At 41.7% G+C, this 16358-nt stretch overlaps 1 protein-coding gene across 1 annotated transcript in view; it reads right to left on the reverse strand.

Annotated features, from left to right (window-relative positions):
- Positions 1-831: 831 nt before the first annotated feature.
- Cltrn (collectrin, amino acid transport regulator) overlaps positions 832-16358 on the reverse strand; it is a 28447-nt gene continuing 12920 nt past the window's right edge. The window contains exons 4-6 of the mRNA XM_048440630.3: positions 13396-13509; positions 10243-10437; positions 832-1541 (exon numbers count right to left, since the gene is read on the reverse strand). Coding sequence (XP_048296587.1) covers positions 1385-1541; positions 10243-10437; positions 13396-13509 — 466 coding nt within the window. The 3' untranslated portion in view covers positions 832-1384. The remainder of the gene's footprint in view (positions 1542-10242; positions 10438-13395; positions 13510-16358) is intronic.

A 16358-nucleotide genomic window follows, 5' to 3' on the forward strand; every position in this document is an offset into this window, starting at 1 on the left:
CATGAATATGTTGTAGATATATATTGCCATGCATATATTTTACATACATAAATATATACAATTTGGGCTTGTAGATGATTTCGTGGGTAAGGCAGCTTGATGTAAACCCAGACAACCTGATTTCAATCCCTGGAGCCTATAAAGTAGAAGGAGAGAATGATTCTTCCAAAACTGTCCCTTGACCTCCACATACTATATATATGCCAAGGCACATGTGGACATGTGCACACACACACACACATACATTATGCAGGTTAAAATAAATGTTAAAAATTAACAATATACAATTTTATGTTTTATGTATAAGTTTAAAGGGTAGTTTAAATGTAAAAACTTATGTTGAAAAGTAAAAAATGTTCACAAGACTCACAATTGAGAATGAGAGACTTTGAAGACATCTATGATAACCTCGGCCCTGCCAACAAAAAAACAGTAATTCTCAAATCAAAAAAATACTATGCTGAAAAAAGATAAAAATGTGAAGAATAAAAGTGTCTGCAAGCAAGAATGTACACAGAGCCAAGCGTGGTGACACACACCTTTGATCCCAGCACTCGGGAGGCAGAGGCAAATGAATCTCTGTGAGTTTGAGGCCAGAGTGGTCTACGGAGTGAGCTCCAGGACAGTCAGGATTGTTATACAGAGAAACCCTGTCTCAAAACAAAAACAAACAAACACAAAAAACAAACAAATAAAAAGGATGTATACAAATAAAATCAACATATATTTCCAGGGCAGTAGATCAAATTAAATATAACTAATAGAGTTAGACTCGCTGTGTTCCATGGTGTGAAAACAAGTCTCAAAGCAGAGTCAGTCACATAATCAAAATGAGATGCTAGTGCTTTATTAAATTAGCATAGACAGGACTTGTACAAATTGCAAATAGTCAACAACAAATAGACCTGCTTGCCCCACCAAAAACTGATATGCAGAAAATATACAAGCAGCTGTTGATGTGAAAACAGAATAAAATTCCATTTTTATCTATCACATGTTTACTTTTTCTCACTTCATCATATACAGAGTAATATAAACAATATTTTTGAAAGATCCATTATCAATTATCTCTATGCCATTGTTACAGCTGTTCTCCACTGCGGGAAAATGATTTTTTCCCCTTAGGTCTTCAAACTGTGAAATGCAATTATAGCCCTGCCTTTATTTCTAGAAATGCTCAAATCACAAGCTACAAACACACATGACCACACTTATGCACTCAGTTATCAGGAAAAGCGTCCCAGAATATTCTGAGAACTCAACACCGTATGATCTTGGTGGTCTTTGTGGGTATAATTCGTTGTCTACCACATTCAGGCATATTGAAAATTTCTCACATAAAAGAGGGGTAAAACCAAATAAATCTGCCAAGCGACTGCTGCTCTCAGAGAGGAGTGAGGCGCTCATCCTCTGCCAAGAAGCCGTCATTAACGTGCCCTCCCTTTGTGTCCAAGGGATCGCAGGGGACGCCATTTTCAATTGTGATGATGTTTTCACACTTGTCTTCTGCGTCTTCCAGTCCAGGTGATCTTTTGTTGTTCCTAAAAGCACATAAAAGACGTGAGTTGGGTCTAGGGTGAGAAAACTTTGGCTGAATATGGTCCTGCTTACAAACATGGAGAACAAAAAAGGACATAGGAAACTGAGAATTCAGAAATAATTGAGGGTGTGCACTTTCAAGGATCACAGCAGTTGATAAGGTAAAAAAAAGACTACCAAGATACGAAAATTATTGCGATTATCATGAGGGACTCTCCACAATGGTGGGAGAAACTCAGGTGAGTCTCTGACAGATGAGGAGGTGGTGAAGATCATTTGATAATGATCAAGATGGAATTTCCTGAAAAGCCCTACAGGAGAGTCAGCGTTAATGTGATTTCAGGAATATTAGGTACACAAAAGCGGGGAGAAGAGAAAGCTCTTCTTCACAAAAGAATTCTAGCTAATAAAGAAAGGGTAATGGGAAGTCACCACTGTTATACTACTTTGATGCTGCTTAGGCTCCTCGATGGGGTTAAGTCTGTTGAACACTACCCATAGTTAGACAAACTGACAACTGCCTTCAGATGAATACTGAGAAGAATCAAAGTACTGAGTCTTTTGTATTCTTGTCCCTCCCTAAAGTTTTGCATCTGAAACTCATAAGCAGAAAGATGCACATTTCAAGATACAACTGTCCTGGACTCACTCAAAGGTAGGCTTTCAGCTCAGGGGATAGCTAGATCATTCCCTGTATCCATCCACTGTAGAACAATGTCTGGGTGGATAGATAACAAATTATTGGATGGCTAGATGGATGAATGGATGGTTGAACAAACAAGTGGATGAACACATGCACAAAGTAACATTGTAGAAAAACATTAATCCAATGTAGACGTTGAACGGAACCTATTATAAGTAGAAGGGATGGAAGGAGGGAAGTAAAAAAGGGAAGGAATGAGAAGAAAGGAGGGAAGACATCTATACTTATGAAATTTCATGAATCACTTATATTTTCTTTTAGTGGATGAAGAAAATAGTCATATTCCTACCTTAGGAATTAGGAGTTAATATCAATTTTTCCAGTTTTTACTGATGACTTATTAAATGATTGCAAATAGCGGACATTCATAATGAAAATAAAATAGCATTCCAATCCTGTAGATCAAAGTGTCATCTGAATCTGACAGTACATGCCATTGTCAAATTGCACAAGTAATCCTCTTGGCAACTGCTGAACAAGACTCATTGGGTTGTAAACATTAACTCATAAAACTTTTGGCTTGTTGCTGAGTTGGAAGTTTGGAGTTCAAACTTCAAAGACAGGTTATTGTGTTGTCCCCATCCTTAAGGTGAAGACACATCACTGCCCATTCCAAATCCCAACAGTCAGCACAGACTGGTGTCCATGACATTTTCATATCGTGAGGGGATCCTCCCATCAGGTTAATTTACTCACTGAAAGACCTAAAGCATTTTAACCCTTCCTTCTGTAGACAGGGATGCCCTCATTTTCTATGTCTTCCAAAAAATCAAAAGCAACTGGCATCGGTAATGGCGAATCACCTCACTTCCTTTCACAGTATTCAACAGCTGCTGGCAACTACAAGCTGCGTTGGAAGACAACCCTTTAGCTTAAAGCAAGGATTCAACAACGGGGAAAACTTCAGATTCACCCATCCCCCTCTTCACTTTTAATGCGTTATAAAAGAGAGAAGTGATGAAATCCTATCAGGAAATGTGTATTTATAAATGATCCTCAAAAACTGTGTGGCTTGGGTGAGCAAGATGGCTCCGTGGGTAAAAGCACTTGCACACATCTGCTGGCCCGGGTGTGATCCCTGGAACCTACAGGAGAAGGAGAAGTTTGACTCCTGAAAGCTGTCCTCTGAGCTTCGCACATGTACTGTGGCCTGGACACACACACACACACGCACTAAATGAATAACATTTTATTAGTCCAAATCCCCCTAAAATCGTTCCTTTGGCTTGGAGTGAATAACAACTTTCTATAACACTAGATTTTAAACAGTCAAAGCTTACCCTGAGTTATATGAGTCCATATGACAAAAATCTTGCCAGCATGGTGACTCACGTCAATCAGTATTCAGAAGGCAGAGACAAACGTTATCTATGAATTCAAGGCCAGCATGGACTGTATAATGAGTTTGAGGCCAACCTGAGCCACATAGTAAAACTTTGTCTCAAAATAAAAAATCTTGGTGTACTTTCATAATATGGGATACACACACACACACACACACACACACACACACACACACACACACACGGATATACTTACATACATATACACACTATCTGTGATATACCTATATATAGATATACTAAAATATGCAATGCAAGGAAGCATGATTAATAAAAACTCAGACAGAAAAATTAGGGTTCAACTTGAAGACCCAAAAAGCAAAGCAGCCAGCCACTGGCTCTTACCTTGACCTCAGTTCAAAAATGGCCATCCTGCCTCCAGGAATCTCAGCAGGAGATGGAGACTGAGAGCTGTCTCCTCCCATATTATAATACTCTCTAGTTCTGGGATTAAAGGTGTGCACCACTGGGATTAAAGGCATGCACTGTCTGGTTTCTATGGCAACTAGTGTTGCTCCTGAGATTAAAGGTGTGTGTCACCACTGCCTGGTCTGTAAGGCTGACCAGTGGAACTGCTTTACTCTCTGATCTTCAGGCAAGCTTTATTTATTAAAACACAAATGAAATGTCACTACAATGCAGGGTAACCTGAGAAAAATGGCCACTGTTTACTAGACAGTGTCTTCTGTAAAATACAGTTTTGTAGGGTTGGAAGAATAGTGACAGAGGGCTGAGCATGTACAGATCAATGCAAGGAACCTGGCCTCCCCTGTTACAACCACAAAGGAAGAATAAGCCATCAGGCATCACCGTGAATGGGAAATAAGTCAAAGAAAGATGCAAACAGGGGAAGGTGAGTTTCTCTTCTCTCAAAGAAGGATCACTTCCCACCCAGAAAGAGCCAGAGGGAAATCCTAACAGAAACCTATCAAATTGAGCTGTGTTGGACACAAATCAGGCACATCTGGTTTAGTGTGACCTTGGGTCCCTTGGTGCTGCTGGGCTTTAGAAACTGCGCTGTCAGGAACTTGCTAGTTGGCAGACATGATAAGTAGCTCAAAGGTTATCTAACAACTTTATAGCACTCTGCATATTTCATAGCGTGTGCCATAATAACCTGATCCAGTGGCTGTGAGTTGCTCTTATTAAGGATAATAAAACTTAACTGTCTTTCTGGATTATTCTGATTTGATGTTCTGCTAAAAACATGAGTTCTTATTCCTGAAAAACAAAATTGAATGTTACTGACTTCCACTGTCCCTGCAACATCAGGTGATCCTTGAAAGGTATGAGGGGGAAAAGAGCTACGATGGAACTACCTCCTAGGAGCTTTGACAGTGGTTACCCCCTGTAAATTCAGAGAGAAGAGAGAAGAAAGATGACACAAGAAATCTGAGAAGGCTCTCGAGGGCACGGTGTGTCATGGACCAGAATACGTTCTGTTCTGAGATAGAGAAGTAATGAGTAAATGCAGAAAGGGCATTCAAACAAAATAGGACCCAAGAGCCAAGTCCCAAGAATGGCCAGGAAAACAACTAAAGATAGATGAAATACATTTTTTTAAACAGGACAGAACTAATTACTGGCAATTGGAACAGTCCTAGTGATCCATCTAAATAATATCTGATGGAGATGTCATTGCTCCTGGATGACTTAGTGGGCACTGCAATATGGTGGAGTCAACAGACCTTGGAATAAAGCTTCTCTGGCTACTTTCTAATCATATGGCACAGTAGGCAAGTTCTTTAGTATTAGTCAACAGCAGGAATAATGGTGATAAGAGTCTCCTTCATGGCATGAGTCACACGAGATATCTTCTATGCCTGCTTTTATTTCATTCTCACTACAATCTAGTACAGATTTTCTTCTTACTGTTGTTTTTCAGATGATGAAAACTGGGTTTCAAATATATGTACCAACTTTTCTCTTGGAAAGGAAATGATTCATGAAAGGAGCTGGCCCAGAACTCTATTTTAGATGCACCAGGCTCTACCCAAAACACACTAATTTCCTACTGCAAGTATATTCTTTTATTTCTTTATTGGTCATCCATTCTATGATAGGAGCTTTCGTACAGATCACAGAAGACATGAACACAGATAATACAGATGGCCCTACCTACAAGGCAATCATTGTCCTGTTCTTAGAAATGGAGCAAGGTCAAGGACTTAAGACATAGAACCCTAGCTAATGTTCAGACATGAGCAGAGTCCTCACTATATTTGCTTTCTTTGTTTCCAGTTACTCTTCTTTTCCTGTAAGCGCAGTCATAAATCAGAGTGCATTTGGATTTCTAAAATTCCTCATTCTTGTACAAAGCTGTAATCTTCTCACTAGTTTCTCATATTAAAAGTTCACATTCAAGCTGGGCTTTAGTGGTTCACGTCTTTAATACCAGCAGAGGCAGGCAGATCTCTGCAGATGTCTGTGAGTCCAAGTTCAGCCTGGTCTACAGAGTGAGTTCCAGGACAGTCAGAGCTATATAGTGAAACCCTGTCTCAAAAATAAAAAAATAAACAAAAAACTTCACATTCTTATGAATCAAATGGAAAATTTCCATGCTAATTGTTTGCCCTTACTGTAATTAAAATGTACCAATCTAAAGGGCCTCAGAAGGCTCCACTCCCTCTCTGAAGATTTACACACAGTTAAGGGTTGCTAGGGGAGGGAGAGATAATTTCCTCAGTGGTGTAACCACTGGTAAGTTTCTGGTGCTCCTATAAATAACCCATCACCTATACTTCTGTAAGCAACCCCAGTGAAACTCATTGGGTTACCACTCTCAACAAAAAGACATCAAAGAAATGGGGAGACCAGTTGTTAGACATTATGTCCTTATTGGAGGTGGGAAAACTGAGACACATGGAAATTAGGTGACTTGATCAAGTTTATATATGTAAGTGACACAGTATTTGAGTTTACCTAGTTTGAACTCTAGTCCATCCAGTCCAGAAGTTCTGAAGTCAGCATAATGCTTTCATTAACAAAACTAACAGAATGACTAATGCCTTGCTTGAGACAGTTCCTCCATCAGAAGTCGAGGCACGCATTTATCTCAGACAAATTTACCGAGCCTCTCCACAGAAGCAGAATAGTAGCTGAAACGACCACACAGTCCCTTCAGGTCTTCTCGGTCTATGATTTTGGAACACAGCAACTGTGCATGTGCCATGGCATGAGTGTGGAGATCAGAAGACAACTTCAGTAGTCTGCTTGCTTCTGTTATGTGGTTCCCAGGGATCAAACTCAGGACATTTACCTTAACCTGCTGAGCCTTCTCTGCTGGCCCAAGCCCGACATTTCATTAGCTTTCTTTCTCAAGGCTGCAAAAACAATCCCTACCTTTTCTATGATTAGAACGGTTTTCAGATCAGACATGGCCACATATACCTCTAATCTCAGTTTATGGGAGGCAAAGACATGACGGTCAGTTCAAGGTCATCCTCCGATATATAATTAATTCCACACCAGCCCAGGCTGCATGATAGCCTGCCTCAAGAAAATGGGCAGGCTTCCCCCACTTCAAACTGTACCCTTTCCTCATCTTTGAAGCAATATTTTGCCAAAGAGAAAAATCACCACAGGCTGTATCAAACTTAAGACACACAAACAATTTCCCTCCAGGAGGTCACCATAATTGTCCTGAGTGTATTTGATAATCGTTGATCCTTTCCAGATTTACAGAAAAGACTGGTCCATCTGGTTTCTGAGTTTGGATGTGAAATGAATTTGTGAAAGCAGAGTTGTAGCAGCAGCCTCACTTCTCCCAGGAAACAGATTATGATGCTACGCAGCCAATTATTGTATTACTGCAGAATCTGTTTGGAAGGAAATAGCTGATCCCATCACAAACTAGCTGAAAGAGCAGCAAATGGCAAGATAATAAAATAATAGCAATGACTAACACTTGCAGAGCACACGTATGCCAGGACCCACCCTGAGCACTCGCCTGTACTAAAGTCTTTATCCTATCAAGTCCAGTATTTCCAGTACACTTAGCTTATCAGATGTGAAAAGGTATCTACAGCAAAAGTAAACTTAACCAGAATGATTCTAGGGCCACAAGGTCATATTCTCCTCCCAAACTCAGTTTCCCTGCCTCCTTGTTTGTACTTGCATACAGCTAATGGGTTCAATGTGAGAGTGGAATCTAAGAAATCAATACTTTAAACCTAAGCAGTCCATCTCCTGGGTCCATTCTTTTAACGCCTCCATTATATCCTACAAGGAAGGCAATTGGGAATCAAGCAAATGACGTCAATTGGCAAAGGTTTCAAATGGTTTGAAAGCACAGAAGTATACCATCTCAGAATGAACACAAACCTTTAAAGTGCTAAATTATCAACTTTCAAATATCACAAGAGAATGTGTCTTGATATTCTAAAACCCAAAACAAATGCATGCCCCATATCAAAGGAGATGGTATTTCATGCCACGATCACCCAGAAAAGTCAAGCAAGTACCACTTGATCCTAATCTTTGGACACAGTTTAAAGCATAGACATATACACATTTTTACCATAGTGTTTCTTTTATCATTTGTGGGGAAAATGGAAATATTTGAAACTGAAAATGCCTCTGTTAGCAACTAGGGAAACAAAGGAAAAGTAGTAAATGTGGGGAGAGACATTTAATCCAACACATATTTGATCAAACACACCCCACATGCCCCTGTTGTCTATCCTTTCACAAACCACGCCCCATGATTTTAGAATGTATGTATGTCCCCATGAGGACCGCTTCACAGAATTTTTGTCTCTGTATTAGAAAGGAAGTGTTCAGACAGGTTTAGTGAAGAATTGAGGTTGGGGGCTGGAAGGATGCCTCAGCTTTTAAGACCGTGCACTGCTTGAACAGAGGACTGGAGTGGGGTTCCCAGCACCGCATCAGGTGGTTCACAACCACTTATCACTCCGGCTTCAGGGGATCTAACATCTCTGGACTCTTCGGGCTTCTGCTCCCATGAGTGCGTACTCCCCCAACACGCACACACATGCACATAATTTACAAACACAAAAGTATTTTTAGGTTGAGGAAGTTTCATCTTCCTCTTTAAATTAGAGATACTTATAACCGGAAATACACTCTCCTTTCATCATGCTGAGAAATCCCATCTCCTCTCCTTGCTGCTACATCAGTAGCTGCCACGGATCTGAAATTCTCTTTTGAAGCAATCTCAATAACTTAGACATTGTACCTTGTCTTACCGAATGCAAGAAAATCAACTCAAGACGTGGGACACTATGTGTAAGCTGGTACATTGAATATGTGAAATTCAAATAAATTAGAACAACCTGGGCAATATCAAACTGCATCTCCTTCAAATACTCTAATTTAGTGAAGCTGAGTCTGCCACAGAAACTGCGCGTTCCAGGTGATTCTGATTCAGGGCGTTGGTTCAAAAGCCACAAGCAATGGGGCTCATTACAAACACACGAGGGACTACTACCCATTAGTAGGAGAGCAGGCTGCCACAGCTGGAGGATTGAGAGCAGGAGTTTGAGATACAGGCCCTGGTGAACAAAGGTAGGGAGTCATTGAAACATCTGTGCAGCTGTGGTCACTTACACTCAGACTGCTACCAGAAGATTAATTCCACCTACCTCAAACTGTGCTTTTCTCTGTGTATCCAGCTTACAAAATTACCACACAAACTTCAAACTGCGCAGAGTCATCTGAGAGGAGAGGCCTCACTTGAGGAATTGCCTTTATCAAGTTTGTCTGTGGGCTTTCATGTCTGTGATGACTGTCTTGGTTATTAATTCATGTGCGAAGGCTCAGCCCACTCTGGCCAGCAACATTCCTCAGGCAGGTGGTTTTGGGCTGTGTAAGAAAGCTAGCTAAAAGCTGCTTCACTCTGAGCACTCAGAAGGCAGAGGCAGGTCGATCTCTGTGAGTTCAAGGCCAGCCTGGTCTACAGAGCAAGTTCCCAGACAGTCAATGCTACACAGAGAAGCCATCTTGGGGTGGGGGTTGGGGGGACTGAAGCTAGCTAAGCATGAGTCTATGAAAGAGGCTGAATGTGAGCCAGCAAGCTACATTCCTCCACGGTTCCTGCCTGTGAGTTTCTGCCCTGACTTCTCTCCAATGATGGACTATAATCTGAAAGGAGAAATAAACCCTCCCCCCCATATTGCTTTTGGTCAGTGTTTTATCATAGCAACAGAAAGGAAACTAGAGCACAGCTATTAAACTCAAGTCTGGATACAAGACAGTATATAGTACAGTATACGATAGAGGAAAACCAGAGTGCTGGCTCATTGGATAAAAGTGCTTGTAATGTAAACCTGATGACCTGAGTTTGATCGCTGAGGCTCACATCTAGGGGTAAGGAGAAGACTGACAGAATAAAGTTGCCCTCTCTGACCTACACAGACACACACACACACACACACACACACACACACACACACACGGCGGTGAGGGGGGGGAGTCATACATGAACACATAATAATAAAGAGAACAGGATGGAATAAAGGAAGATAATAATGGAAGGAACCTCATTAAATAAGAGACACTGAAGTCTAAAAACATTAAAAGATAAGATTATGATCATTGTTTTGTAAGTCATGACTTTTGTAAGTTTTAAACATTACATTAAACCAATCATGAGAAAATACACAAATATTCCTTACCTCATCCCTCTAAACATCTTACCTCCGTCGTTGCCGGATTCCTGATAGAACCAGTAGTGCGATGGCCACTATGACAATGCAAAATATCACACCAAATACAATAATCCAGACGGGCACAGATGGATCCGTGGGGGGTGCAAGAGTGGAAGGAATTTTTAAAAATTCCAGAGTATGATCATCCAAAAAGAATGCATTATTGATCCGGTTCCTATTCATTCTAAAAGGCAATGATCATTTTAAAATACCAATGAAATAAGACAGAAATAAAAACATTAGAAACAAAGTACAGGCCCATCTCTCTACTGATACAAAATATGACCTTTGAGCTTCGTTCCCTCCCCCACCCCCTACCCCCGTTTTACTTCTTGGGAGATATCATCTAGATTTGAATGAATAGCAGAACTCTAGTTAAGATGGCTTACATAAATACCAGACATTTCTTTAAACTAAAATATGTGTAAAGGTGCTTCTCTATACTATACACAATGGTCATTCAGGAGTCCGAAAGTCTAAATGCATATGAAGGCAAAAGTGTCTGTTTCCTAGGGGGAGCAAAATCTGCATTTTGAGTGCTGATTACAGGCAGATTGATAGTGAACATTTCTTTAGCTGAAAAAAAAAGGAGTCCTTTCTATTTGGAATTTTCAAAACTAGTTGAAGAGAGTTCTTGAAGACATTTTATTTATTTGTTGGTTGATGAGTTGGTTTAATGTGTGTGGCAGGGAGGCTGAGTGTATTTATGTGTGCCACAGGGACCTTCAGAGGTCAGACAAAGGCATCAGATCCCCTGGAAGTGGAGTTATAAATCTTTCTGAACTGCCATATGGGATCTTGGGACCACATTTGGGTCCTCTGCAAGAATAGTAAGTGCTTTTAACCACTGAGTCATCTCTCCAACCCTTTGGAGAAAATTTATGACCTTTACTGAATGCTCTTTACCCAAGCGAACTTCATCTATACTTAAGAGTAACCCTGGGCTTGGGAGATAGCTCAGCGGTTAAGAGCACTGTCTGCTCTTCCAGAGGTCCTGAGTTCAATTCCCAACAGCCACATCACAACTATTTGTAGTAAGATCTGGCACCCTCTTCTGGCCTGCAGGCATACATGCAGACAGAACACTGTATACATAATAAATAAACCTTTAAAAAAAAGAGTATCCCTGATGAATAGGAAACAGAACATGAGAGTGTAGAATAAAATTTCCCAATAACTACATTTTTGTTGTTATTTTGCTTTGAGATAGGGTCTCATCATAAAGCTCTTGCTGGCCCAGAGCTCACTATGTAGACTAGGCTAGTACTGAACTCAGAGATCTACCTACCTTTGCTTCCCCAGAGCTGGGATTAAAGACATGTGCCACACACCCAGATCTAATAGCTGTTTTGTTTTGTTTTGTTTTAAGTGTAAAGAAGTAGGAAGACAAATTGTAATAATTGGATATATCCCCATATATTATATGAAATATAATTTCAACATACCAATATTCAGTTGATTTTGATTTTGTCTAATACTATTTAATATTTTGTGTGTTTTTCTCTTTGTGTGCACCTCATTTTGTATTAGCTATAATTCAAATGCTTGGTGGCATATTTAGCTAGTAGCTTCAGGACTGGGCAATCCTGGTCTAAAGCAGTGACTTGCAGACCAAACAATGGGTCATCAGGAAAGATTTCCATCAGCAAACTATGCCGAGGGTTGAGGATGTCGCTCAGTGGTACATAACAACTTAGTATGTGCAAAGCTGAGCTCCACCCGCAACCCACAGAAACTCACAAACCTATGTTCTGCCATGACCATTCATACATATGAAAGAGAACTCCCGTAGCACGGTGGTAATTTAAATGTCATTTTAGCAAATTATGGAATGTTTTCCTTTTCTAATAATCTAATCTTTTAAAATCTTTATGTGTGTGTTTAGTGCGTGCGTGTGTGTGTTTAGCATATGGGTGCCGCAGGTGTCCCTGGAGATTACTGACAACAACCACAGATGCCAGTCCTCGCCGTCATCTTTGAAGCGGTTCGCTTTGTTGTTCTCCACAGATATGCCCAGCCAGCTGCCCCATGAGTTTTCCCAGATTCCCTCGCTTCTGCCTCCCCTCTTGATATCGGATCCCTAAGATGACTGACATGGGCCACCGTGCTGATTCTACGTTGATTTGGAGATCCACATTTGGGTACTCATGCTTCATGGCAAGTGCTTTATTTGCTGAACTCTCGTAATCCAATCTTGGTTATGAGGAGGCAAACCTTTTCCCAAAATAATGACCATCACAGCTGAGCTATAACCGGAAGGAATACGAAAAGTTTCTCCACACCCTTGCTCTATCTTTCTGCTTGATTGACTCATTGCTATCTTGGTACACCAGGAACGTGCTCTGTCGCCTCAAGTAGATTGGAAGTTCTAGCCGGGTACAGATATCACCTCCACGACTGGAATCCTTTCTTAGGGATCAGACACCCTAGATATTGTTTTTACTCAAGACCTGGGATGAATTACTCCAGTCCTCACAGAGAGCTATAACAGACATTTCTGAACTGGTTGTTCATGTCCACACCTCATTCCATACATGTGACTACGCTAACCCAGATTTTAAAATTATCATGAAAATAGCAACAAGTAGAATGAATATGATCATAGCATGTCATATTCATGTATAAAAATGTCCAGTGAAACCCAGTACTTTGTACAATTAATACATGCATATAAAGTTTAAGTCAATTTAAAAAACCACTATAGATATGATAGCAACATATTTGGAGTTGGCTCTTCACTCTTAATTAAGGTTTAGACAAGAGTTTCTAAACCACAGCACAATTGACATTTGAGGTCAAATAATTTTTGAGGGAGGTGCTGTCCTGTACATAGCAGGGTGGATAGCAATATCCCTAGCTTCCGTCTGCTTAGTATGGGTGGTACCTCCTTCTCCTCCAGTTGTGACAAGAAAAAATGTGTCTAAACATTGCCAACCATTTGTTTCCTTGGAGGCAAATTGCTACTGAATGAAAATTACTCATCTCCACTAATCTCTGATGAAAATGAACTTAATGGAACACTTGACACTTTAATCAATGCCTCATGTATGGAGTGGAGTGAGATTTCTTCAGTGCCCATGAAAACAATGGAGCTCATCAGCGAGATGATAGATCAGTAGACAGCGTTTGTGGGGATGATTACCTTATGGCTGACTGTACTTCAGCTGCAGGAAGAGTATGGTTTTTGGAAGGGTCTGTCACCACAAACCAGAATGATACCCTCTGGGTTACGTTGCAAAGCAGGACATGGGAAATTCTGCAGAAATGAGGGAGATGTGTTACAAGAACATGATCACAAAGGTAGGGAAACTGTTCACACTCTGATGTGATTACCATTTCATGAGGGACCAGATATGTGTGAGAGGATGTTTTTACCATTGGAAAGAATGTTTTAAGAAGATAAAATTTCACCAGGCGGTGGTGGCGCACATCTTTGATCCCAGCACTCAGGAGGCAGGTGGATCTCTGAGTTTGAGACAAACCTGGTCTAAAGAGTGAATTCCAGGACAGCCAGGGCTACACAGAGAAACTCTGTCTCTGGGGAGAAAAAAGAAGATAAAATTTCACTTTCTGGTTAGATTTAAAGTCTGCTCCACAGGAGGAAGCACAGGCCTAGTATTGCAAATCTGGCCAAGAACCCACAGCTAGGGAGCTCCTAAGCCCCGGGGTGAAGCTACTATTATTATTTTGCTAAATGGACATGGCACCAACTGCTCTCTGAATTTGTATCTGCATACCCATAAATGAGTGCAGCTCTCAGACTTCAGCAGAGAAGTTTCTTTGTGCTGTGGATGGCCACTGATGCCGAAGCTCACAATTGATGGAAGCACAGAGAATAAATGTCAGTGAAATGCTTAGCCACGCGGGGGGCACCTGTATGGCTCTCACCCCAGGACTCAGGGACTATAGAGGAAGAGGGGGCAGAAAGAATGCAAGAGACGGAAGTAAGGGAGGACTGGAGCAAAACAGTGTCTTCTGGATGTGACAGAACTTCTATAGGCATGAACTCACAATAATGTTTGCCAGCACATGAGCGCACAAGATTGAGCCAATCAGCCTTCCAACAGGGAGCAGGGAGGAGCTGACAAGCCCCCACCCCCAAGTGAAGAGTTATTGACAAGTTGATGGCTTTGTTGGGGGGAGTTCAGTTTTCATTAAGGCCCTGGAAGGTTGATCACACAGCTGTGGATGCCTCTGCGCCCATGAGTGTACAGGCAATACAGACTGAGTTAGGATTGGTTTTTAAGAGGACACTAAAGGGGTGGGTCTGGAAGGAGCTAGAGGGAGAAGTAGGCCTGGGGTGGGGGTGACAGTAATAAAAATACATTGTATAAATTCACCACGAGGCCAGGTGTGATGGCACATGCCTTCAATCCTAGCACTCAGGAGGCAAAGGCAGGTGGCTCTCTGAGTCTGAGGCCAGCCTGGTCTACATAGTGAGTTCCAGGAAAGCTAGGGCTTCATAATAGAATGACCTTGTCTCAATGCCATCCCCCCCAAAAAAACTCAAAAAATTAATAAAAATATTATATTAAAAGTACAAATTGTAGCAGGACAGTGGTGGTGCATGCCTTTAATCTCAGCACTTGGGAGGCAGAGACTGGTGGATCTCTGAGTTCAAGGCCAGCCTGGTCTACAGAACAAGTTTTAGGACAGCCAGTGCTGTTGCATCGAGAAACCCTGTCTCATAAAAAAGTGAAAATTGTACAGAAGATCCAATTATTTCAAAATCATATACTCAGGGATCATGCCTTAAAGGATCTTCCCAAAAAAGTGGTGTGGCTTGGCAGTAGACAGGATGTGCGGAGATCGTTGTTCGTCACCAAGTAGCTGACAGTCTCCCTGCTTCCTCAGCACAGGGCCTCTGTCTCAAACACACAACCCTCCATGTTTTCTCATCAAGTCTACAGATGTTCAGTCCAGTCACCCGCCCAATAAAAGCTGTTGCCAACTCTTCATTCAATGGCTACTCTGTCTCTACCTGTCTTTCCCTATACCAGCGTTGGGATCAGTAAGCAGTGCCTTCCCAATGGAGTTTCGTGGGTTAAGTTCACAAGGGGAACAGTTTGGTTTACGCCACCCTGAACAGGCCCCCAAACAAATGACTCTTGACCCTGTGGTCTGTCACCTACAACTCGGAAATGTGACACCTTCTGTTCTCTACATATGGGTTACCAATAAAAGTGAAAAGAAAAATGACATCAGTGTTCATAGAAATGAAAATCTTTATGAGGGTGGATAGAAGCTGAAAATTATAGGAGGAGCCACATTAAACAAACAAAGCCAGAGCTAAAAGGTAAATCCTGCAGGCTGTTCGCCATCTCCTAAAAGACAACTACAAAAGCATGACCCTGCGGCATGATCGTCCATCCCACAAGAATGAGACACCTCCACGGAAGAGCCCAGGATAGTGCTTTTCCTTACAAGACTATTCAAGCCTATAGTGTTGAAAGGTAGAAGTCCTTCTGCCGGTAGCTATGTGTGAGACGTTGTCTCTTTTCTTCCTTTCTGTGTCAGGCACAAAAGTAGAAGCAAGTGCCCCTCCACCCAGAGCTAAGTGTCTGGGACCAGCGATGGGAAGCACGGGGGATTAACTTCCTTCGTCTTCCAGGCAGCATCACTTCCAGCCACCGCTACCAGCAGGCACTAAATTGGGGTGTGGGGGGGCTGGGGGCTGAGGTTCAAAGTGGGCCCTTGGACAGTCAGAGAGCAGTGGCCTGGTATCAGCTAGCTCAGGTATGGCCCGCGCAGTTCCTAATAGTACAGGCTTATTTGTGCCCTTTATAAGCTAAGCCAGTAGTTCTCAACCTGTGGGTCATGACCCCTTTGGGAGTCAAATGACCCTTTCACACTGGCCACATATCAGATATCCTGCATATCAGATAATTACATTACAACTCATAGCAGTAGCAAAACCACAGTTATGAAGTAACAATGAGAATAGTTTTATGGTTGGGGTCACCACGACATAAGGAACTATATGAAAGGGTCGCAGCATTAGGAAGGTTGAGAACCACTGCTCTAAACAGTAGTAGCTCCTGATGACACTGTGTCTATGATCACCAACCTGGCTGGTCAGGTAGGCAGAGGGTCCCTGGCTTCCTT

Source organism: Myodes glareolus, chromosome X (assembly GCF_982192425.1).
Source record: "Myodes glareolus chromosome X, mMyoGla1.1, whole genome shotgun sequence".
NCBI lineage: Eukaryota > Metazoa > Chordata > Mammalia > Rodentia > Cricetidae > Myodes > Myodes glareolus.